This window comes from Numida meleagris, chromosome 1 (genome assembly GCF_002078875.1).
Source record: "Numida meleagris isolate 19003 breed g44 Domestic line chromosome 1, NumMel1.0, whole genome shotgun sequence".
Classification (NCBI taxonomy): domain Eukaryota; kingdom Metazoa; phylum Chordata; class Aves; order Galliformes; family Numididae; genus Numida; species Numida meleagris.
This window is the reverse complement of record NC_034409.1, coordinates 106,647,285-106,671,976: the sequence shown is the minus strand read 5'-3', so window position 1 is coordinate 106,671,976 and position 24,692 is coordinate 106,647,285. Positions and strand designations below refer to the sequence as shown.

The following is a 24,692-nucleotide window of genomic DNA, read 5'->3' as shown; positions in this document are numbered from 1 at the left end:
GGCCTTCAGTTTTCTCATGCAGAATTTTATACTTTCCTGGGAAAGTACAGAATGTGGCATAACTCAGATTTGATACTTCTCTGCCCCTTCTGCTTTTTTCTCTACCGAGCAGAAAGCAGTGCTGTTCTCACTTTGCAGAGCTAAATATAGTGAAAATGAATCAATCTACTCGCAGCTACTGGCTTTTTGTTTCCTCCACTAGTAAAATGAGGGTGCATACCCTAAAGGTCATTTCTGGCTAAAAGAGAAGTATAGCTGTAATAACATGGCACTATTGTTCTACTGTGCTCTTCCTTTTTAATTAAACGCGTATACTCTGTTCTCTCTTTGTAACTATTCCTTCTTGTCTCTTTCCCACAAACCTATTTTCTGTGTAAAATCTCTACCTTTTACAACTTTTCTATATTGCTAAAAATCCAATTTTCTGTGGCATTTGGCCTTTAGATCAGTTCCTCTGTATTTTATGTTCATAATGAAAGGAGTTGATAGCTTACACCTGTGAGGTACTGTGCTATAAATATGATCAATAGCTATTTGCATCCTATTACTTTTATCCTAGTTATTTCCCTATGGGCAGGACATAAGATTCATTGTAATGTGTTGTGTTGACTAGTCAATAATAATAGCAATAATAATGATACAGCTTTTTATCTTGATGGCAGCTTCATGGAGGAATTTGGAAGCCATTTGTTGTATGAATAATGATATGAAACCTTAACACTAACACCAGTCAAGCTGCATGTTCCCTTCAAGTTTTTTCTGCAATAAGCATCACTTTCCATTATGTTTGAACATGTAATGCAGCTGTGCTTTAAAGTGCTTTACTTGCTCGTATGTTAAATAATATAAGGCAGATGGATGTTTTGGCTTTCCTGTGCTGCCAATGGATTGCAGGAAGAATCTAGCTTTTCTTGGAGTTGTAGTCTAATTGCTACTTATTAAAAATAATGAACTATCTTACCAGTTCTACTTTTCTGCTGCAGATTTAATTAGTGTTCACCTACCCCCCCTACCCCCAACCCTTTTGCTAGCCTGACAGAGCTGAGAGGAGGGAAACCGAAGCAATTTGAAACCTTGTTAGAAATTTATGAAGTGCTAAAATGTTTTATTCCCAGAGGCTGGTTTGCCAGCTGTCACTGGTGAGCCATTCGCTGCCTGCCTCAGAGTGAGGATGTCTGTGATAGCAGGGGGAGGCAGTAGGCCACAGCCAACATGAGTGTGTACATCGTTTGGCAGATTATACACTCCGTAATTAGCAGGAAGTAGAGTGAAACTAATTATTTTTCTCCTCAATTGGGCCAATGACATTTGAGAGGAGGATGGATGTAGTGCAGGATGGGGAAGATGCAGAGTGGTCGTGATGGTATCTCTCTGGCTACCACATTGGTACCCTCTGTGCTGGTGGGGATCCCACTGCCGGCTGTGACGTGGGGCAAGGAAAAGCACCTGTACATCTCCCATGTGCACGGTCTGCAGCCAGCAGCTGGAAAGCTGTGTATTTGCTCCACAAACAGTTGGTGTTTTGTTTTGTTTTTATCCTGTTGTGTATTGTTAGCACTGATCTGAGAACATGATCCCTTTTGACCACAGAAAAGTTGGATGTAGGCACTGCTGTAGGTGACACCTTGAGCGATGCTGTGTAGGAGGGGGTACAGGCCTTAGGAGGGAAGGTGAATTTGCTGTCCTTTCATGAAGTGCACAGCAGCTCTGCATATTAATCTCACAAAATGACTGATTTGGCTGAAAAGTGGACTGCCAGTTGACTATATAGAAAAGCCTATTTTGGCAAAGGAATAAAAAGTCTATTAGAAGGTTTAGCATCAATTTTAAGTTTATGGTTCCCTAACAAAAATGAAAATCAGCCTGCTTCTATTTTATAGTTCTCCTTTGCAAGCGACACAGTCACCTCTTACCTGCACATACTGACTGCAGCGTGGACACCAGATATATTTCCTTCCCTATAGGGCTGACCTTTAAAGTTCATTTCTATCTGTGCATTTCTAAGAGAAGACTTTTACAAGGTCAGCTCAAAGACCTTATTATTTAAGTGGAGTCACTTGAAGTACAGTGCATGAAAAACATACTGCTAGGAGATGAACCACTAGAAAATGCAGTAAGGGGGTTCAGAAACACAGAAATAGCTGCTGCTTTCTATCTTTAGCACCAGGTGAGCATCAGAGTTTTTAAAAAGCAATCATTGTTTTTTTGGCTTTGTATTTGTTTCTAGCTAGATAAAAATGTTACTTATATTTTTAGGTTCTGGGCCTAGATTCTGTTCCTCACCTCCTGGGTCACCTGGTCTGTCCTTTAATTAGAGTAAGAATTGTGCTTTTTGTTTTGTGTGTGGGATTTTTTTCTTTCTTTTCTGTTTTCCCCCATCCCATCTTGTGCTAGTCCCTCAAATATTGTACTGATCGTATTCTTAACACCTCTAAGGGCAGACCCTCGACTGTCTTCCTAGACAGATCATTTCTTTGCCTAATTGCTGTTAAAATTAGTAAAAGCAGGATGTGTGTAGCTTTATTATTTTCTTTCCCTCATTTGATTTCAAGGCGTTTTCTCCTCATTATGGCAAATAGGCCTGAGGAAGTCCTATCCACTGAGATACGAAGACTGGGAAAAAGAATAGTATTTTTATGTGTACTCAGAAAAGGAAGCCAGCAATAACAAAACATTTAAGTGTTGGCTGTGTATAAACTGAACTGCATGTTCTATGCAGACAATACACATCCTTTAAGAATGATCTGTTTGTAAAAATGCTTTAAAAACAAACAAAAAAAAAACCACCAAAAACAACAGTGTTTTTTTGAAGGAATACCTAAAGAATTTTAAAGTAACAATTCCTTTGTGTGGAGAGTTAGTTTGTGTTGACTCTACATCTTAAAAGCACAAAGGAACTTCTGAGGATTGAGTCTTGAATTCATTAAGTATTCAAGGAAATGCCGCATTTACATTATATTGATGTTTACAAAGCTTTCAAATGCCAGAAAGGTAAAGTATACTTAAGGGCCTTTGACTTTCAGCTCTTTACCTACTGGTTCTTTATATATGTACAGATGACTCTCATTTATGGAGTGCTCTTGCCTAGTTTTTAGCTACCAGTGTTTGTGTTGCAACATCTCTACACAGTTTATAGATAACCTCAAGGTTCTTCACTGGCGTAGGCAAAACTCGGATGTTGTAAGTCTTCCTCTCAAACAACAAAATTCACTTTTGCATCACGGTCCCTCTCAGACATCCCTACATGTCTTATATTGCACAGCCCGCGTGACTTCCCTATCCTCTGGTGGGCAGCTGTGATGCACTTCTTGTCTAAGGAACAAGAGCCTCGTCCAGGCTGGATGTGGCTCTCCAGGCTGAACGTGGCTCTGGGCAGCCTGGTCTAGTGGTTGGCAACCCTGCACTCAGCAGGGGGGTTGAAACTTGATGATCTTTGAGGTCCTTTTCAGCTCAGGCCATTCTATGATTCTGTGATTCTATGGTAAGTTTGGCCTCACTGCAATCTGCCTTGTTAGTGTAGGGTAAAGCTACCCAGAGAGGTTGTGTAACTCCTGTGAAGATATTCAAAACCTGCCTGTACACTTTCCTGTGTAACCTACTGTAGGGAACCTGCTTTAACAGGGGTTGGACTAGACCATCTTCAGAGTTCCCTTCCAACCCATTTGATTCTGTGATTCTGTAAAGGCTAGACTGAATAGAGCTAGCCTCTCTTCTGTTCTTACACTCCCTCTACTCTCCTTCTCTGCTAGCACATCCCACTGCCAGTGTTAACTCTTCTGCCAGCCATAGGAGAGTTGAGAAGTGATGACCAGGCAGAAGTGGACATATGATTTATGGGGCTCACACGGCTCCTTTATGAGCTCCGTAAGGATAGGGGGAGGAAAGCAGACAGGCTGGGAAGGCTGTTTAAACCAGTGCTTGTAAGGCAAGGGAGCACTGCTGCAAAAGAGAGCACATCTCTCTATTATCCTACTTAATGCTATGCATTAGCTGTCCCTGTCTTTCTGGGAAACTGGCTGCTGTGCTTATGCCTGAAGCTTGCCTGGAGAATACATTGTATAGGTACCTGCTGTCAGCACACTTCGTACTACTGGTAGGTCAGTGCAGCTTGAGGTGTAGCAAAACAATGAAAGAGTCAAACTGTTCCTCAGGGGATTGGGGTAAGCAGACCAACGTAAAGAAGGAAATATATCTCAATTTACTGAAAAAAAAAAAAAATGAATTATGCTTTGCGCTTGTTTGATGGAGATCTTTGGTCTTTAAATGGGTACAAGAATGATAAGGTTAGTTCACTCATACTCAGCCTGTATGGGAAATTTCCCCAAAAAAGTAAGTCTGTGGGAAAGAAATACCAGCATCACATGTGTGATGCAGGTGTCCACAGAAGGTTTTCCCAAAGAAGCCGAGAAGTTCATCCTGCTTATAAGAGAGGAACTCCTGATAGCAGTCCAGGATGATACCTACAGGATGTATAGAGAAATGTCGTCACTAACATTGCTTCACTGAGTGATGGAAATCCATGTCTTCCTACTAAGGACTGAAGTCATTTGGACCTCTTTCTTACCTCTAGCATCTCCCTTTATTCACTAGTGAGTATATGTCTCAAATTCCAATTAAAGAGGGTTTCTGAAGAATCCTGCTTCCTAACAAGTTAAGCTAGTGTTTGTGAGGATGTGAGCTGACTACAATGTAATGTCATTTTCAGTCTGCAAGATGTTTGTGTTGTGCCTCTGTTGGTATATTCACCTTTGCATTTGTTTTATTTCTTCACCTGTTCTGAGCTTTCCTCTTACTCAGTCACCATTACCTGTGATAGCTTTTGCATAATGTTTCTGTATAAAGATCTAAGAACTTTACAGTGCAAATCTGTCCAGCTTTTAAGATTAAATATCATTAATAAATAAAACAGCAATCAATATGTGTGAGAAATTTTTGAAGTTCTGCAGCACCTCGGTTGTGAATATAGACAAAATGATTTTCTTACTGGTGCAGAACAAGAATCAGTGTCTCCTTCCACCACTGGCTCAGCAGGACATGAACTCGTATGAGTTGCCAAGAGAAGGGTGGTCCTGGTGGCCATCAGGGTGAGCTCACTGAAGCAATGGTACCCATGAATTTAATCATTGCAAAATCTTTAAGATAACTTACCTGAGAGCAGAGTGGCTCAGTGGTAACACAGCAGCCACATCAGTGTGGATCTCCAAGCAGCCAAACCTACTTGAGCGTCAAAAAATGCTGTCAATATGATTGCTCTGCAGCAAAAATGCTGTTTCTGAGTTTGCTTAAAATGAGTCTAGTGTGGGCCTATGCAAAACTGTGACTGAAGCAATGATTGCAGCGTAGGCAGATGACTACTCTTGTGCTTTGCAAAGGCTGTTGTAGACCTGGTCTGGGGAGAGCAGAGTTACGCTTCTTTATTTTTTTGCATGACTACTGTCAGGCTAGGCAGTGCCCATAGTTGAGTTTTCCGCTACCTCAGCCCTTCCCATAAGTCCTCAAGCAATTTGTATAGTTTTTGCTCATCTGCTGCCATTCCTCTCCTTTACACCAATTTTAGAATCTTTATGTAGACCTGAAAACAGCGTTGCTTCTGAATTTGTTTTTCTTGCTTAGATTGTTGCTCTTGGGCTGCATCTTGACTAGGAATTTCCTAATATCTATTGCAGAAAGATACCATGTCGGAGTTAGATCTTTGCCTTCTACAAGGAAGTGTCTTCTTTCATGTTTAAAACATCTGTTGCAACTGTAACAAATACGATGCTGTAACAGATTGTTGTGTAAAGGTATACTTTCTCTAATAGGAAGGTCCCTAGCAAACCACCTGAGTCTCTAGATGAAGACTTTTGTGTATTCCTTTATTCTTTTTCACCAGGTTTAACATCAGATATATTCTTGTCCACTATATGCTTAACATTCATTGTACCATTCTACTGAAAGTTAACATACACCTGTTTTGCAGAAATTCTGTGTAAAATTTTAGTCTTGGCATAATGAAATTGATCAGTCTTCTTTTATTAATATTCTAAAATCCATATGAGCCACTTTTGTATACTCTTGCCTTCTTTTAAGAATGTTACTTATGCTTGCGGTCAGGAAAAACCCAAGTTTCAGCTGTATAAACAATATCAATGGTAATTTATGCATATTGCAAAACTGTGCTTCAAGTCATCAAAATATGGATTACTTAAAGAGTTTTTCCTGCTTACTCAGGTCTCCCAGGAAAAGCTAGACTATTATCTTTCTGATCACATTTACTTTCTTGCACTTAAGACCTGTTAGAGAATCATAGATTGGAAGGGACCTTTAAGATCATCTAGTTCCAACTCCCCTGCTGTAGGCAGGGACACCTCCCTCTAGACCAGGTTGCTCAAAGCTCCATCCAGCCTGGCCTTGAATGCTTCCAGGGAGGGGGCATCCACAACCTCACTGGGCAACCTGTTCCAGGGCAACATTTTGGATGAATAAGAGATTAATGACAGCATCTGAGAAAAGGTTGCTGGAAACTCACATATTGTCTCGAAAGTAATACTAGTAATCACATTATATTTTCTTTAGTTTTTTTGTCTGTAAGATAAACTGATTATGCTTTTAACAACAGCATTCTCTTGAAATGCTTAATTTGGTGCTGGTGATTGGTGTAACATGATATATGTACATTTTTCCCACTAGATCAATCACATTTGTTTATTAGTGAGATGTGTAGGCACAGAATAAAGATCCCAAGGGTTAGAATCTGGAAGAAACAAATTATTTCCAACCTTCCCAAGGATAAGAAATACAGAAATTTAGATACTGTTGAAATCCCTGTGGAAACTGCCACATTATCCTCTGAATCATGAAAGCGTCAGGTTTCTATATACAATATATCTTCGTGGTACGATGCATCTTATTGTTGTGTACTTCTTTAACATGATCTGAAAAACTGCTCCTATATGTGAGCGTGTGCTTGGCTTTGTTGCAGATAGGGGTTGTGCTGTATTGGTAAATCGCTGTCTAGGGAAACAAGAAATGCCTGCTTGCTGCCATTGTTCAGCCCTTCTGTAGTTTCTTATATTCTCAAATATTTATTCAGTTTTATATTAGATAAGAGAATTGTAAAGAAAATCACATGCAAAGGTAATACCACTCCCAAGGGTGGCATTTTATTTGATCCTAATGTAGAGATGCTTTATTTCCCCACTCTCAGGGTTAGTGTTCTGGGAGGCTAAAAAGGACACGTAAGCTCATGAAAACTGATACAAAGGTCAGTGTCTCCCCTTCCTCCCAGCCGAGTCCTTCATGTAATTAAATGTGCAGTTCTTAAAGCTTACCCTACTTGTTTTTTTTTTTTTTTCTTTGTCATCTTGATTAAACATGACAACAGATCAATGGGAGAGTAAAAACAAACCATTAAAAATAGGTATGGGCTTAAGCTGAGTATTCATTTCATTGTGGGATAATAAACCAGAACGTTCAGAATTTTGCTGAAAAGATTGTGAAACTACCTGATTTTATGCTATAGTGTCTGATGTACAACTGGTAATTTTTAATTCAGTATTTTTAATTGCAAAAATTAAATGAATGTGAAGTACAAAGGGAGTGGGGTAGGTGTTTTGATTAGGTGGCTTTTATTATTTTTTAATTATTAGTACTTTTTTTCTCAAGTATGGTAACCTGAGGAAGTAAAAATCTCCATTGGAATCTACAATATACCAAGTTGTTGTGGCTAATGCAAGCAAATAATGGAGGGAATAGAAATTTTCAGTTGTGCTGTGGTGTAAATATATAGAAAAAAATAGGGTGATGGCCTTTGCAGAGGGGTGATGATGATGCCCCTGTTTGTAGGTGGGTTCATGCGCTGTCATCTCCAGCCATGAAGCAGTGCAGGTAGGCCATTAGTTTTATCTAGCAAAATAATTCTTATTTTACCAAACATTCTACATTTGGCCATTAATTTACCTGTTTTAGTGGACCAGCTGTTTGGTGCGTACACCGTGTACACCTTTACAGGTGATGAAGTAAAAAATTCCAGACTTTTTCAGGAGAAAAAATAACTATTTTTAATTTGTTTGCTTAACACTGCCACTATGGGAGAATAATATGATTTCTTCCTTTCTTATTTTACCAGTCAGCTGATCTTATTTATGTTTTCAGTTCATTTAAGGGAATGGTTTAAGGCGATCATAGCCAATTGTGCCACGTACATTTCCACCTTTCATGTTACCATTCCCAGAATGGTAGAATAAGAGATATTGCTTTTCTATTTTGGGAAGCTTAATCTTTAATGGGAGAAAAGGAAATTTCCATCTCTCCTACTCACCCCCGCCAGTTCCAGATTCTTAAGAAAGCAGAAAATTCTGAAAACTCTGAATGAAGAAAGAAAAGGAGAGATGAAGTGAAATTCTCTGGTTTGACCATCACAGCTGAAGTGGCTGATCAGCATGCTCTTTGTAAATCAAGAGTTCTCTATTCATACATGAAAACAGGCCTTAGGATAACTATGCTATTATTCTGTACCCTGATTTTATTGCTAAAGAACAAGGATAAGGTTTCAAATAGTACTTGGTTGATAAAAAAGTAATGATAATAAAAAAATACCCTTTAACCTGAACATTATACCCTGGGTGGCTCACTGCTCTCTGTAGTGATATGGAAGTTATGAATCAGAACTCAACTAATGCTACTGTGCAGTCTGGTATTTCTCATGATTAGTTAAGGTGTTTTTTGGTTTACTTGTCTTTTTTTTTTTTCTAGCTGCATGAGAGGTTTCCCCTTCACATAAAGTTTTGGGTGAAATGACAGCTAGGAAGTCAGTACCTTCAGTCATTCAAATGCTTGGCCTTCTCTTTTACTAACCTCTTTCCTCTCATGCTGCTTTCTTGATGCTGACCTGAAATAACAGTTATGCCACTTTCAGGACTTGATCACATGGGAAACTGTAGTCATGTAGATACTGGCTATCAAGAGGCTCATTCAAGTCAAAGAACTTACTGGCGGTTGTAAACCTACCACTGTGATGCTGGACAAAATGGATTCATTTTTTAGTAATGCTTTGAACTGGTCATTAAATAAAAGCCTTTAAAAATATGCAAGAAGTTCAAAAGCAACAAGAATTTCTCTTGGCTTTCTTCTACTCTGCCATAATTTGCCTTTCCTCTCTTTGGTATACCTGCAGTCGAACACACTTTCAGAAGCTGTTTCCAGGCAAGCAGACATGTCTGCTTATCAAGTCTGTGGGAGAAAAGAAGTCTTATTTTCCCTTTCTCTGCCTTCCCATTACCTCTAGTCAGTGTTTGTGTATATAGTCTGTCACATCCACCTGTGGATACCCACATATATTATCTGTGGATTGGTTTGTGTGGTGGGAAAGCAGATTCCTATTGAGGCTTTCCTGTATTAATCTTGTTATCTACAGATACAAGAACATTAAAAGGATAAATATAAATTGGGACAAATATAAGTTAAAATAAATAAATAAAATATATTAGGCACTTCAATTTCTGTTCATATTCCTGTTCCTGCACAAAATGTCATTAAATTGTGATAGTGATTACACATAATGACTACTTGATGCTTAGATTTTGCTCAAAAGTTCTCTTTTATCTTATAATTATTTACACTTTAAACTCTGCTTCAGATTCTACATTGCTGTCAATTTGTATGATGCAGACACTTAATTAGCACTGATTAGAAGCAGGAGTGTGTGTGGGAGAAGCTATTTTGCAAAACACAGTCATTTTATTAAGCCTTAAATATTATGATATAATGTGGTTGATGAACGAAAAGATGTATTTTCAGCTTGTTAAGGTTAGCTTGGTCACACCAATTTGAATGCAGTCCATGAAGCTGATGGATGAAAGGTACATGTTGTGGTTGCAAGGTTCAAGGGAAGGTGCATCGTCACTGCTTTTGCCTTAGCCTGGCGTAGCATGTAGGAGCTGCAGCTGAAACAATTTAAGAAGTACCGGTGACACAGAAAACAATAATGGAAGACGCATTAGAAGTAGACTGTTTTAATAAAAAGCTAGACAGTAGGATCACTCTACTAGCCTTTTCTTGAAGGCTCTTGTATCATCTGCTCAGTCTCAGGTACAGTGCTGAAGAAAATGATACTGGAAGAAGGAGTAAGATTTATGAGAGGAAAAGGAATCTCTAAAGGCAGGCTGAGGGATGTCATGAACCAAAACAGAATGAGGAAACTGAAATTATTTGAAACATAAGGATGGATGGTGGAAGTCGACAATATGGAAGAGCATACTGTTTGCGAGGACCTGTCTTCCAGGACTGAAATCCTAAAGAATATTCATGTTCAGTCATTTAGTCCTCAACAAACGTGATAAAGTCTAGGTGAAAACCAGTAAGAAACAATATAAAAAACTGTCAAATTAAACAAGTGCTTAAAAATGGCTGTCTGGGCCCAGACAGCTCGACCCCTAAGGAGCTGGTGCTAGAAAATTAAATAGTTTTTAAAACTTCTAAAAGGGCCAGACATTAGGTGTACTTTATCAAACATGAGTGAATGTGAGTAAGCAGGAGAGTACACAGGACATATTAAAAACGTCCTTTGCAGTAGGAGTTGTTTCTCAAAATGGAATGAAAAGAAGTTAATCAGCCTTACCTAGTGAAATACCTGTTTTCTGATTAAATAAAGTAAACCAGATTTTGAGAAGCAGCTCACCTAAGGCATAAAAGATTTGGTGAGGCTGATGAAGGAGCAAAGGAAATGTCCAGGGAGGTAGAGTTTTTGCAGAAAAAGTCACATGGATTCCCTGTGCTGACCTCTTGACTTTCTCAGTTATGATACTCACACCAACAGAGATGTTTTAAGGCTGGAACTGTTGGTCTCCGGTTGATCTGTGGTCCCATATAACGTGTGCAGAAGGTACGAAACTGGACACGTCAGATCTACTGCACATGAATTGCACGATCTGTCTGCACTGGCAGTTTTGAAATCCTAAACCACCTGCACAAAGGTATGCTTCATATGAGCAGCTTTTCAGTCCTTTGTCAGGACAAATCTACTTAATTGTGCTGCGCAGCTGAACTAGAAAATCCAAGCAACTCTGTGCACCTTATGCCTCAGTGCAGGGAGTGAGATAAACTCCTCATTATTCTCATTCTCTTTGAAAGACAGTTCTTAGGAATGATCCAAAACTGCAGTGCAAGTGGAAGAAATTTTAGAAGAAACTCAATCATGGATGAGATTCCTTCAAGTGTTGTTAATAAAATTAGATATATAATTACCTGGAGAAATGATGACTGCTGTAACCTTTTGCTTACATTGACTTATACTTGCTATCTTTATTTGGACAATTAATGTCAGAGCTTTTGTTATTTTAGAGGAGTATGGTGGAGAATTATAGGCTAGAAGGTCTTTTTCATGTCAAACTAAGAAAGAACAAAGATATTAGAGCACATGGGTAAATGCAATTTACCAGGCAGGGAAGGAAGTCTGAAAGCCATGCCTTGCAAATTATACCTTCTTTTTTTAATTCTCTCTGTCTTTTTTTTTTTTTTTTAATGAGAATCAAAGGTGGACAGGGAGAATGCAGTCAGTATAAAATAATTAGGTTTTTAAAAATAGTTCATCCAAGTATCATGTGAAGTATGAAATGAAGATGTCACAGGATGAGAGAGGTCCTCATGAAGACAAATGGTAGGGTAGAAAACAAACAGATGACTTTTATTCTGGAGAGAAGTCACTGTCAGGGTACACCATGGTTCTGATCTGGGTTCTGTGCAGAAATGAAGAAGATCATAAATAATTAAGTGAAAAGGTCTTGTGATGAAACACTGTTTAAGATAACTCAACATCATGTAAGTGCTGTTCCCCATAAGAGAGATCATTGGGGAATATAAAGGGAAGTAAATTGAGTGTTGAACATGGCAAACAGAGAAAGTAATCCTAGTTAGTTGTGTAATACTGAACTTCAAATTAGCTGTCACTGCTAGGAAAGTATTATGAGAGAGTCTTTCCTGAGCATCCTTTACCATCCACTGTTGGATGTTGGATGGTGAGTAGGTAGACACTTGTACTAGCATTTTGTTCTACTGTTACAAAAAGTGGTATTTTTTAAAAAAGAAATTGAAAACCGAAGAATTTATTTTCCTTTCACTAAGTTAGTTTTATCATAGAATTGTTTGAGTTGGAAGGGACCTTTATAGGTCACCTGCAATGAACAGGGACACCTGCAGCAAGATCACGTTGCTCAGAGCCCTGTCCAGCCTGACCTTGAAAATGTGGTGTTTTGGAGGAAGGTGAGGAGAAGTGCCTTGTCTTCAGGACAGCGCACCAGCACAGGGAGCGAGTCTGACAGTGTCACACCTATGCTTCCTCAGCAGAATGGCATCTGCCTTCAACCCAGGGCAGTGAGCTCAGCTCTTCATCTTGGTTTGTGCTGTTGGTCAATGCAGGCAGCTGCACCACAGAGCCTGGACTGTCCAGAGTGGCTGGGCTGGATGGTAACTGCTTTTCTCATCAGGTGCCATCACCTTCACCACCTTAGCTCATTAGGCTTGGGATATCCCTTTGACTCATCAGGCATTTGTTATAAACAAAATAGTGGGGGAGAAAGCATAGAACTAAGTGTTTCTCATAGTGGATTCTTCCTAGCAGGGTTTCTTACACCTCCCTCTGAAGTAGCTTAAGCTTCTCCTTCGCTGCTTCCCAAACCACTCCCCGGCACTTTGCCACAGTCAGTCAAACAAGTGGAGTCCAAGTACTTGTGCAAGTGTGGGAACACTGTCATCCTATTGCCAAAAGTGATTTAATAAAATGATTTTGTGCAGTTATTCTTAAGGCATGGTCTTTGTAAAGAATTCTTCCAGGGAAGCTGGAAGAGAACAGATTTCTTTTTTTTTTTTGGCCAAGTGATAGGTAGAGTTAATGCCTTGTTTTGGTACTTTTTTTTGGTTAAGATTGCAGCAAATTGCCATAGGTCTAATCTTCCTTAGCAGTAGCCATGGAAAACAGCACATCCTTCTTTCTTTTCATTTCTTTTCATTTAGTTAGATAAAGACAAAAAATGGTACGTCATGATGGTCTCAGAAGCAACGTAGGAAAAATGTGAGCAATAACTAAATGCTAATGAGACTTCTTCATTAAGCCTTGTTGTGTTGCACTACTTGAGCTTAGTGCCTACATAATTACTGGTTTTTATTTTGGTACTTACTAACACCAAATCACTTGAGGCACCTTTCAGATGTTTGATTATTGAAATAGTCAGTATTATATACAACTTCAATTTTTGTTGCAAAAGTGAGGCTGTCTACTTACACTTATTGCTTCTGGCTGTTTACACTGACCAAAAGTAATTGTTACATGGTGGGTATTTTTTCTTTCCTCTCTCTTGCCTTTATTTGAATTCTGCATTGCTTGAGAGCCATCCCTCAAGCAAGATGGGCAGCTATGCCCCCTTCACTCCATGTTCTGCCGGTGCTGAGTGTGGTACCAGGGTCGGAAGGGCTGCTCCAGTTCTGTAGCTGGGATGCTGCTGTGACTCAGCCCAAGCTAGTGTTGTCTGATATGATGGGCAAACTGTCAGAAGGAATACAGTCAAGTTGAGTTCTTGTCCCTGCGGGTGGGAAAATCTAGCACAGTTGTGAAGTAGCATTAGTGCAGCAAAATGCTTAAGATGTGCTGCATGTTCTACAGTGGCTTAGCAACCCAGGAAATCCAAATGCCAACTGGCTGTGCTATTGAAAGAGTTTCTAGTCCAGGCAAAGATTTGCTTAGGACAGCCATTTCCAGAGCCAGGGTTTTGCTCCTTCCAGCTATTCCCAAGAGTATTTACTGTCTTGGCTATTACTTGGAAAGTTCTTCCATTTCTGCATTTTCAAGTGACCTGAAGAATCACAGAGGAGTGGTGGGAAGTAGTAAACTCATTCTTCCTAAATGAAAATGCTCTTATACCACAATACTGTGCAATCTGCGATGCAAAAGATTCACAACACTAATATTACATTTTGTCCTTGAGTGGGTGATGGTGGTGACTTGGAAACATTATGTCTGGGGACTTGGTTTTGTTCAGTATTTCCTAGCTAGGATATATGGCAGAGCTCAGTACTACTAGTCTGGTTAGTGGTGTCTGGAAGAAGTCTGTTTTTCAGGCAGTGCTGCAGGGGTTGTTCCACTTGTCCTTACACTCTGCTTATCCCCTTTCCCTGGTGGGCAAATTTTGCCTTTTCCTCTAGTAGGGACTACCAACTGAACAGAACAGTGTCTGTGTTGGATATGGTGTGCTACCAAAGCTTTGACCTATTTTTTTCCTGCATTTTATTTTAATGCCTACATATTTAGTAGCGTTTCTGTGTGACTTACAGTAAAACCTAGTCATCATGTGCTGATGCCTGTCAGCATGTTCTTCAGATGCCTGTGCACATAACTACTGATGTGAGCTTACTGAAGGTACCTAGGTGGAGAACTCTGCAGACACAGCCTAACCCCAGACATCTGTGCTTATCTTTCTTTTGAGATAACATTGTTTCTACCAATGTTCAGTCCTTCCAAGGAGAACATGCTTTTCCAACAAGTGCTTGAGTATGGAGGAACAATGGGCATCAAGACCTTTTCCTCAGCTTTCCCTCTCTACTTTGTGTCCTCTGACAGTTGAAAAATACTTTTCCTGAACAAACCTTTATACTCATCGTACTAGGAAGTAATGGGATGGATCTTTAAGCGGTACAGATTCCATCTGGCTTTGAATGTACAGAAGATTTTAGTAGCATTAATTTTCTGGTATGATAACAGAGATGCTTCTTATTGTAGGTGCAGAATTTGTTGTAGTAGTTACTACTGACAACTTATGAAGGCTTCTTTAGTGGAGGAGAGGAATGAGCTTTTATGGGTAGCTTTTGAGGACACATGGTGCTGCGGAAGAGGTGTCATGGCCTCCTTGAAAAATTTTATTTATTTTACTCCATCTTTGTGTGAAAGATTTGGGGGGAAGAAAAACCAACAAAAAAATAGAAAACAAAACAACTCTGGCTTTTTCCTGCACAAGTTAAATTAGTTAAAGTTATGAGAAGAATATTGGGCTTTGCTGCTGTTTGGTTCTAAAGCTGTTCTGTTAGGATGTGATGCACGTGGCTAACTGGATGTTAGAAGAAAGCATTAGATCAGTTGCAGTGGTTGTTTTTGTTTTTTTGTTTTTTTTTTTTTTTTGGACAAGGCTCAGACTAAAAATCTGCTAGATCACAGCCAGTTGTCCTTCTAAGTAGTTACTTTGTTTATAGAAAATGTGATAAATTCGTAGACCAAAATAAAAGCTATATGAATGTTGCATTTTTCAGAACTCTGCAGCGTTACATTCCTACTGCTCATTTACAGATTTTTGAAACAAAAATATATATCTGAGGCTCTTTTCTCATTTCTGTTGCTTTTGATGATATTGCAGTGTGACTTCTATGAGAATAGAAAGTGGAGTTGAGGTTATGAGTGGGCTTCTCAAGAAGTAACAATGCATATGTTTTCCCCCAAGACTGGCAACTATTTATTTGCCTTTTTCTTAGTTTCTCTTTGTTCTTTTAAATAAATAAGAGAAAAGAGCCTACCTACATCTCACTGTGGTAGTTTATAGCCTAGAAAAACAATGCAATACCTATCACACATAGGTTGAATGAAAGGCTAGGTACTCACTGTTGAACAGAATTAAAAGTAAGCATTTAAATCACAAGCTGGTTATTTCTTATTCCTTTTTAGCTAATTAAAGACTCTTATGACTTGCATCTCTTGCATTTGCTATTTATCATTAGCCTCTGTGCTTGGGTCTCTATAATGCGCTCTACTAAAACTCTCATTTCTCCCCCTTTCAGAGATGTAACTCATTTGTGAGTTCCACTTCTTCTTATGGCTTGACCTGAGGACCCTTTCTTTTAATTGTGGAGGACTGCTTTGATTTAATGGAGGTTGCTGTTCTGTGAGAATGATAATATAACACTGTGTTTTTTTTTCCATAGCAATTTTTTTTGGCAGCAAAAAAAAAAAGCATACTTAATTATCCTCATTAGTGGTTCTGATTTTGAAACTGATTCAAATGAATACTATTTTGGATTAAAAGGTTGAGCTCTGGCATATTGAAGTAGAGTATCAATTTGGAAAAGCATAGTCAGTTTTTTCTTCCTTTTGGGCATAGTGTAATTTTATACTGTTTAGCTCTATAAATACTGGCTATCATTACACAACATGTTACATAGGAAACAATTCTGCAGTAAGAGATTACATACTGTGAAAAGAATTTTGGCTTCCTAAATGATACCAATTATGTAATCATACATTACAGCAGTAGAAAAACTAACTGGCTCATCTGTATGTGCTTTAGACTGCATCTTTTTATTTTTTTTCCTATTGATTCATATTGTACTAAGAAATGTAACAATTTACGTGACTGCTTGAACAACAAAAAGCCAAACATACAGGACATGCTTTCAACTTAAAATTTGTTTTATGATGGTAAGCCCATTCTCTGGGATGTCTACTGAAACTGAGCAAGTAATGTTAATGGATAACTTAGTTCACTAACTTAATAGTTTTCTTAGAGAACAGCTCTGAAATGGTGTGTTTCGCAAATTAATACTCTCCTAGTTCCTTTGGAGCCTTTCTTTATGCAAGGATATATAAATAACTGATAACTGGTATGTCCTGTTCTTCCTTTAGGCCGTCTGTTCCTGCCCTTGTTCCTTCATGTCCTCCATTTAGGAGGTGGGGGGGAAGATGTCCTGGGGAACGGGGGAAGCTTTCACCTGAAACTTCTCCTCATCTCCTTGTTCCCCATTGAAGTCCTCCCCATCTCCTAGAGCACCCTCTGTCACTCTCTCTGTCAAGTCTGGGAGAAAATCCCCAGCAGGGATGATTCATTTTGTCATTTAGCTTCGTCAGAGTCTGCTAGCCACCACGAAGAGAAAGTAAGGAGCGTTTTAGTTAGATTCAGAGATTTCACATTTCAAAGCGCTGTTCTGAGGTGCGCTGGGTCTCTGCCCTTGTCCTATGCTGATGCAAGTCTATGCAGGTGGTGGGATTTGCCTCAAGCCTGTCAAGGTGACCTGTTGAGAGCTTCTGGCAGCTCACCTACGTACAGCTCTCATTTGGACAAGTTAGTGCTTTCTAACTGAAAAATTGATGGAGAAGATTCTTGTTCCTGCTTGTTCGCAATTTAAGAGACCTTGGTAAGAAATACTGGAGAACCTTGCTTTGTTGGAGCAATGGATGCTTCAGCATTTGTTACTGGAAGATTTATTTTTAGGGGGGAAGGTTTTTCTTCCAGCTGTTATCGTGAACACCTGTTGTCTGACCAGTACAGAGCACAAAAGTTATATTCTGTTTTGTAGGTGATAATAACTTCAGGCAGTTCTTTTTCTCAGCTTTTCTCAGTAGTTTGCAAGGAAGTAGTATTGATCAAGGAGGTCAAAGTGGATAAGCGTATTTTTTCCTTGATTCATTGTTGACTTAAAACTGTTGTGTAAGGTGGTATGTAACTGGTGCTTTTGTATCCACTCATGTGTAGTAATTTAATATAGTCATCTATTTGTTAATTATACTTGTAATGTCGTATCAGTTTGTGTGTTCTTTTTCATTTTGTTTTCCATATTCAAGGTACTTTGTGTTGATTTTTGCCATTCTCACCATTTTTTCTCTAGTGTTGTCTTGTCTTCAGTTTTTAGTTCTGTTTAGTAATGTATAATTTGGAATCTGATCAGAGCAACTTCAGTGCTGTTTTGCTGTACGGTGGGCTTTAAGATGGCTATGTTGCTTCCACTTGTATGTTAATCCTTATGTAAGTTGTGTTTTACCCTCCTTCCCCTCCAAAAAAAAAAAAAATTGTGAGAAATATTAAATTATCCTTAGTGTACAGAGGCATATGAAGAGTCAGAATCCAAGCCAAAACCGCAAAAGGTCATTCATTTTACTCTTGCTCTAATAAAATTTATAATATTTAGCTATGCTATACTTCAGTCATTAGTTAAAACCCCTAGAGGGAGACATGATCACAGATGGATTATTGTAATTCCTCATTACTCTGATCTTTTCACAATAGCTGAAGTAATTTCTCTAGGTCACTTTGCATAGCCTGTTACTTGATAATTGAGTAGTGATAACAATGTTAGTGTTTGTAGGTGCCCAGTTCTTTCCCCTTTTAAAATAAATCTCTCTCTGTCTCTTTCTTTTCAAAAACAGCTCAGTAATAGTGATTTAATTGTTAATTGCAGAATATGGAAAAAGGGCTGTGCAGGAATTTGAATAATGAAGAGCTAGCTGTAAAAATAACAAATACGTTATTTGAACTTATTAAAATTGGAGAATACGATGAAAAGGAAATGCACAACACCAAACTGCTGTAACATGTTCTGGCACCCAGCTGTACAGATAGAAAATTTTCTTATGTTACCTACAAAATCTGAGTAAGTTTTCACTTTTGAAATTGTTAAGGTGAGGATTCTTAAATGTGACACATTCTGGAGGGGGCAGACACAAAGAAGTGGGGAGGAAAGGAAAAGCATGATCTTCCGTGGACTGGTAGTTTCACAGTTTGCCTTTGCATGTCATCTTTCATCTCCGTTGCAGCTGGTGCTGATCCCTCCAGGACACAAGATCCTGCACAGAGCAAGCCCAAGCCTGACCCAGTATGATAGTTTGTGTAGCATCTTCTCCCTCATATCTTAGTGACGTCTCCTTCAACTCACTAAAAAGGAGGACTTTTGTCTTAAGCAACTTATAATGAAACCTTGGCAAGCAATACCTTTGGAGGCAGAAATATCCAAAGTGCTCTGTGCTAGGATCTCATGTATGGCCTTCAGATATGCACAGCGTATGTGTATGTAGGTGTTGCAGTGTCCTGGATGCGTAAGGGAAGATACCCACTAGGTAAGAGTAAAGGTAACAAAAAGCCAATCCGGTCTCAGCTACTAAGTACAGGCACAGCAAACTCAAAGCCCAGTCTAGATCTTTATACCTATGTGTGTGTAGTCTGGTTATGTCCACCCAGACTAGCTGGCTGTACAATGCTCAGGCTTACTTTCTGTTTCTGTGTGGGATTGACTTGCAGCCCCACTGATAAGCCTGCCTTGAAATAAACCAGTTTACTTGATAGGAAACTTCTCAACTGGTAAAAGAAATTTTGTGTCCAGCCGATGTGTTCAGCACTTTGCTAGGCAGAGCGTGGCAGTGCTGTATTCCTCGAAAAGGACGAGAAATTTCCTTGGCTATTATACCTTGTCAGTTCTCCTTATCACTTCAAGTAGTTGAGTCTAAGGAATTTTGACTGAACTTGCAAGATCTCTGCCCTTGTCAGGCCCCATCTGGAGGACTATGTCCAGGTCTGGGGCCCCCCAGTGCAAGAAAGACAGAGAGGGTCCAGAGGAGGGCTGCTGAACGATCAGAGGGCTGAAGCACCTGTTCTACAAAGGCTGTGGGGTGACCTCATTGCACCCTTCCAGTACCTAAAGGAAGCCTACAAACAGGAGGAGAGTCAACTCTTGACAAGGGTAGATAATGGCAGGACAAGGGAAAATGGCTTTAAGTTGAAGGAGGGAAGATTTAGGTTGGATACCAGGGGGAAGTTCTTTACCAAGAGAGAGGTGAGGTGCTGGAACAGGCTGCCCCGAGAGGTTGTGGATGCCCTGTCCTTGGAGGTGTTCAAGGCCAGGTTGGATGGGGCCATGGGCAGCCTGGTCTAGTATTAAATGTGGAGGTTGGTGGCCCTGCCTGTGGCAGGGGGTTGGAGCTTGATGATCCTTCAGGTCCCTTCCAATCCAAGCCACTCTATGCTTCTTTCTTCCCATTCTTGTAGAAATAAGGTTATGGTATTTGTTTAACCTAAGATTCAAGTTTTTCTTGCTGTGTCTATCAGACCAGTAAACTGTTTATGCATTCCTCCAACCACATGGATAAGGGCAAAGGTCTTCACTTGATGGCCCTGAAATGCTTTCAGGTGCAGACTGTCACCTTGACATTTCTGTTGGGGCACCCACTGAGTTCTGCTGAGATGCAGAACTGCTGTTTTTATCAGTTATTATTGGTTTCAATAATACACAGTCATAGAATGTCCCAAGTTGGAAGAGACCTGTAAGGATCATTGTTCTGGAGGAATCTTTGACTTTTCTTCCATTGACTGCTAACTGATGTAATCTCTTCCAAAGTGCTGATGTTTCTTTGTCCAGACCAAATGTAATCCAATTCCACTGCAGTTCATTTTCAGCCTGACTTAGTGGTGGTGTGGGATCCATTCCTGCAGAGCAGGCTTTAGGGAAGACCTATGCCTGTTTGCTTGGGCCTTTGCCATTTTAGCCATTGCTCTGGAGACAAAGCACTTTAAAAACCTTGTTTTCAGAGTAGCGTTTAGGTAGGTAGTAGTACCAGTCTGATATTTTTTCCCCTTTCTATTTGTACGGTTCCTTTGGTCATCAGCTATTTCTGTTCACTCTTCTATAGCTCTTAACTTTCGTCAGATTTCCCTGCCAATCTCCACTGCAACTTTTAGTTTGAGCTTGCTGCTGTTTACTGTAAAATACAGTGTTTAATTGGATTGCATTTTAACATGAATTAACATATAATTACATACAGTTTTTTACTTGTCTTGGTTTCAATTATCTGTTGATATATCACTTGTTCTGTTATTTAGCTAACTGCTTTCTTCCTACGGAACGTTGCTTAGAAATATCTTTAAAGGATTCTGAAATCCCATTTTTGTCATTGAATGTATCCAAGTAGCTTATGCATTGTTTTCCACTACAAAATGCATCTGGATTGTCAGCACTGTGTATGTGTGCGTATATTATAGTGCTGCAATTATTTTCCAGGGATCTTAGTGTGTTTGTGATTGCCATTAAGATGAATGTGTACCAGATGCTTCTTTAAAATGAAGCACTATTGTATAGACTGATGGATGGAAAGTTTTTCAACAGTATTCAAAGCTTCTACCAGAGATACAAAACAGCTGGAAAAAATCGTTGTTATGTGCTACTAGTGTGAGTCTTCAGTTTGGCTGTTCTGCATTTTGATTGTAGTTAGATTCCATGGAAATGTCAATCAGAGCTCCTGTTATTCTTTATTTTTATGGCATTTGGAATTTTGTATATACCTATTTATTCTTAGCCAGAAAATCTACTTTTATTTAATGTGAATGTCTGTTGAGAAGCAGCATGGCATAAAAGTTGGCCAATATGAACTATATTTATTACTTCGATGTGAACGCCTTTTTGGCCAATGGAAAGTAAAATGCCCTGTTGATTATTTCCCTTGTATTTGGAGAGAATAGCTGGTACAGCAGATGAGCAATGCCAATTTTATTTTTTTAGTTCTCTATTATGTTACCAACAATACTGTTCTCTGCTTCAGAGTACATCTATAATTAGCAGTGTATTAAGTAAAAGTGGTACCATCTAGTTCAGCTGTGCTTCCTCCTGTCCTTAGTCCTATTATGCCTCTTTTTGCTTTCCAGAAACCCAAGTTTGTGCTAGAGTTGAGCCAACTAGGAAGAACGTAATTATTCTGAGTTAGCACCTGTCTCATCTGTATGCAGGGACTTGTTGGCTCCAGTGCTTGAAATTTTTCCTTTCTAACACTCTAAGTGCCTTTCATCCTGTTATGTGATGTCCATTTATTCAGCTGTCTTTGTTATGCCAGATGTCTTTCTCTATTGCCCTAGGAGAGTCTCTCCTACTTCTTTCATTCTAGGGCTTCCCAGAGCCAGCCCAGCCTCTTTTGGGGTGGATTCTGCTGACAGTCAATACCAGATGATCTCTTCCCACCTTCTCTCTCCTTCCCTCTGAATGTCTGAAAGAGAGAAGGAGAAAATAGTCTGTTTTGTGCTCCAAGCTACCATCGCTCTAAGTGGCAGAGGTAGACAGTTCACTTCATGACTTCATGACTTCATGTTAACATTAATGGTTATTTCTGAAGGACAACAGCAGACGAGCCCTGAAATCAGTCTCACTGGACTGATTCATTACAAACACATTTTCAAAAACTTCTTACTAGACTTGCATGAGAAAATCATGTCAGAAATATGTGAAATATGCAGGTTTCTCTTTTTGTCTGAAGGAAAACTGGTGGTTTTCTGTAGTTAGTTGTATATACAAATGGACCATAGGGTGGTATTGTTTGTAGTGTCACCCAGTGTTTATTGAAAAACAAAAACTTTGACTTCTGCTGATACACTCTCAAGCAGAAGAACATTAGGAAGGTATTTCATATAGAATGTTAGGGAATCTGTCTGGAGTCTTCAATTGATCTGGGTAATAGCTGATAGCCTACGAAAGAAGTGCTCAGAAGAAGGAGGGCTAATCTTGTGTTCTGTCCAATGCTAACTTCTCATACTGTGACAAATTCTGCAGTGTCTGGTTGGGAAGGGGACTGCAGTCACACAGATGGCAGAATCACTGTTACCATAAAAGTACGCTTTCATTTCAAAGTCTTTGTTAGAGATGCTTGACCAATTAGATAATTTATCTGTTAAGTTGCATCTGTATTAGCAGTAGGGTGAGTATTGTTGTTAAGGAACGATGGTGAATTTTCATTGTGCAGTCTTTCATATTACTTCATGAGCCATTTTGCCATGTAAAAATGAATTTATAAATACAAATAGAAATGGCTTATCCTTCAGGTTTTCAAAATATCTTTTTTTCCTTTTTTGTCTTGCAGTTTTCAGTGAAGATCTACACGCCAGTCTATACTTTGTCAATGCATCTCTGCAAGAGGTAGTGTTTGCTAGCACCACAGGGACATTGGTACCCTGTCCAGCAGCAGGGATCCCCCCGGTGACACTCAGATGGTACCTAGCAACAGGCGAGGAGATCTACGATGTCCCAGGGATCCGCCACGTTCACCCCAATGGCACTCTCCAAATTTTCCCCTTCCCTCCTTCAAGCTTTAATAACTTAATCCATGATAACACTTACTATTGCACAGCTGAAAATCCTTCAGGGAAAATCAGAAGTCAGGATGTTCACATTAAGGCCGGTAAGTACATTATTTTCTGTGGCTCAAATGGGCTTGGGGAGGGAGGAAACTTGGGTGTTTTGAAAAGTAGTAGCAGTTGTGAATCAAAGGAGTTAGGGCATGAACGATAAACTCAGAAATCCTCAGAATATTTTGTTAAATAGTGTATTCTTCTTTTTCCTTTCTTCCTGATTGGATTTTGCTTTGGCAGTGAAGAGTTAGTTTTCCAAATGTCATAATCAGCTGAGCTTCCAAACAAGTATAAAGAAAAATGAACCAAAAATGAAATAATTAATCAGACCATGATTACTCATTCAAAAGCTGTGAGAGACAAGGATGTAGTCTTTGGATTTTGTATAACAGTTGGGGGGGAAAAAAAAGTAAAACGCTTGGGTAATCACACCTCTTCTTAGGTAATTGTGTTCAGTTGTATCTTCTTTTGAGAGAGAAACTTGTGTCCTTTATGACAGCTTAGCAAGTGGTGCTGATATGTAGTCAATACTTTCTGTTTAAGCTAAGAAAAATGCAAATTAGCATAACGATTTTGTATCTGTTTTCTGTGCTGTGTGCAGACTAGTCGAACAAGTAGGGAACTACAGTGGGATTGAAATCAGGCCTTTTGCTGCAATGTGTAAACATGACTGCATACTTTTTGAAGGTTTTGTCTACCCACTTCAGTTAATTAAAATATTCAAACAAACAAAAGCTTGTCTGGAAGCTGATCCTTGCCTAATGCAAATCCTTATAGCCTTTGGTGGTGGTGGAGCTGTGATAGTATTTTCTCAGAAGTATCTTCTCTTTTGAGATATGCTTTCACAGGATTCATGGAGGGATAATTCTGAACAGTTACCAAGTAGACTTGACTTCATCTTTCCTATGTGAGGAATCTAATCCTAATCTTTTTAACAATGCACTAACATTCAGATATTTGTAGTTTGTAAAAAATTGGAAGGTAAGATTAAAAAGATTGCAATAATTTCATTTATCTTATTCAAAGTTTAGTCTGAATGGCTTTCCTTATGATAAGGAAACTTGCATGTTACATGTATGTGGAATTTCTATAATGACTTATGGTTCCCCTGAAAATACTTTGTTGCTCACAGAACAAGAAAGTTTGAAAACCACAGATTCATAAAACTTTTTTTTTTGCTCTTGGTTTTACTTTGATGGATTTGTTAACATTATATCTGGCAGAATTATATTTAGAGAGAACATATTTTTGTCCTGTGTGGATTTGTTAATGTCCATATCTCAGATAGCATTTTTTCCCAATATCCAAGAAAACATTTTGGGAGCTTTTTTGCAATATTACTTTCCAATTTTTCTATTTCTTAGATAATTTTGTTAGCTAAGTCTATGATCTAGTGCTCATTCAGTTGGAGAAGCATACAATATAGATGATAGGATATGGCTACATCTGTTGCTCAACATTCTATTTTTCCATGGAACTCCAGAAATCTTCCTATTCTGCTTAAGAAATAAACTTCCCAAATGGAAGCAGTGTGTGAAAAAAGGCTTTGCAATACGTATGAGTGCTTCTCCAAAGGTAATGCCTCCTATTTTATTATATTGACCCATGATGTAAGAGGTGAATGTTGGTGATACGGCAGTAGAGGTTGAACCTTCCCACCAGTATTTCATTACATTTTGCTGCTATGTGGCAAATGGCAGCAGAGGGGCAGCCTGACAAAATGGCATCTGACATGGAAGAGTAAAGAAAAGGCATGCCACTGAATTCCTCCATGCAGAAGAAATGGCATCCGTTAATGCTCATTGATGC

General features: G+C 39.1%; 1 protein-coding gene across 4 annotated transcripts in view; it reads left to right on the top strand.

The window, feature by feature from the left end:
- The window catches only part of DSCAM (DS cell adhesion molecule), a 463,977-nt gene that overhangs the window by 54,648 nt on the left and 384,637 nt on the right, over positions 1-24,692 (top strand). For 3 of the 4 annotated variants that reach the window (XM_021405879.1, XM_021405898.1, XM_021405888.1), the window contains exon 2: positions 22,616-22,933. In XM_021405879.1, the coding sequence (XP_021261554.1) occupies positions 22,616-22,933 (318 nt within the window). Of the gene's footprint in view, positions 1-22,615; positions 22,934-24,692 lie in introns of those variants that run through there. The other variant, XM_021405906.1, reaches the window with a different exon arrangement.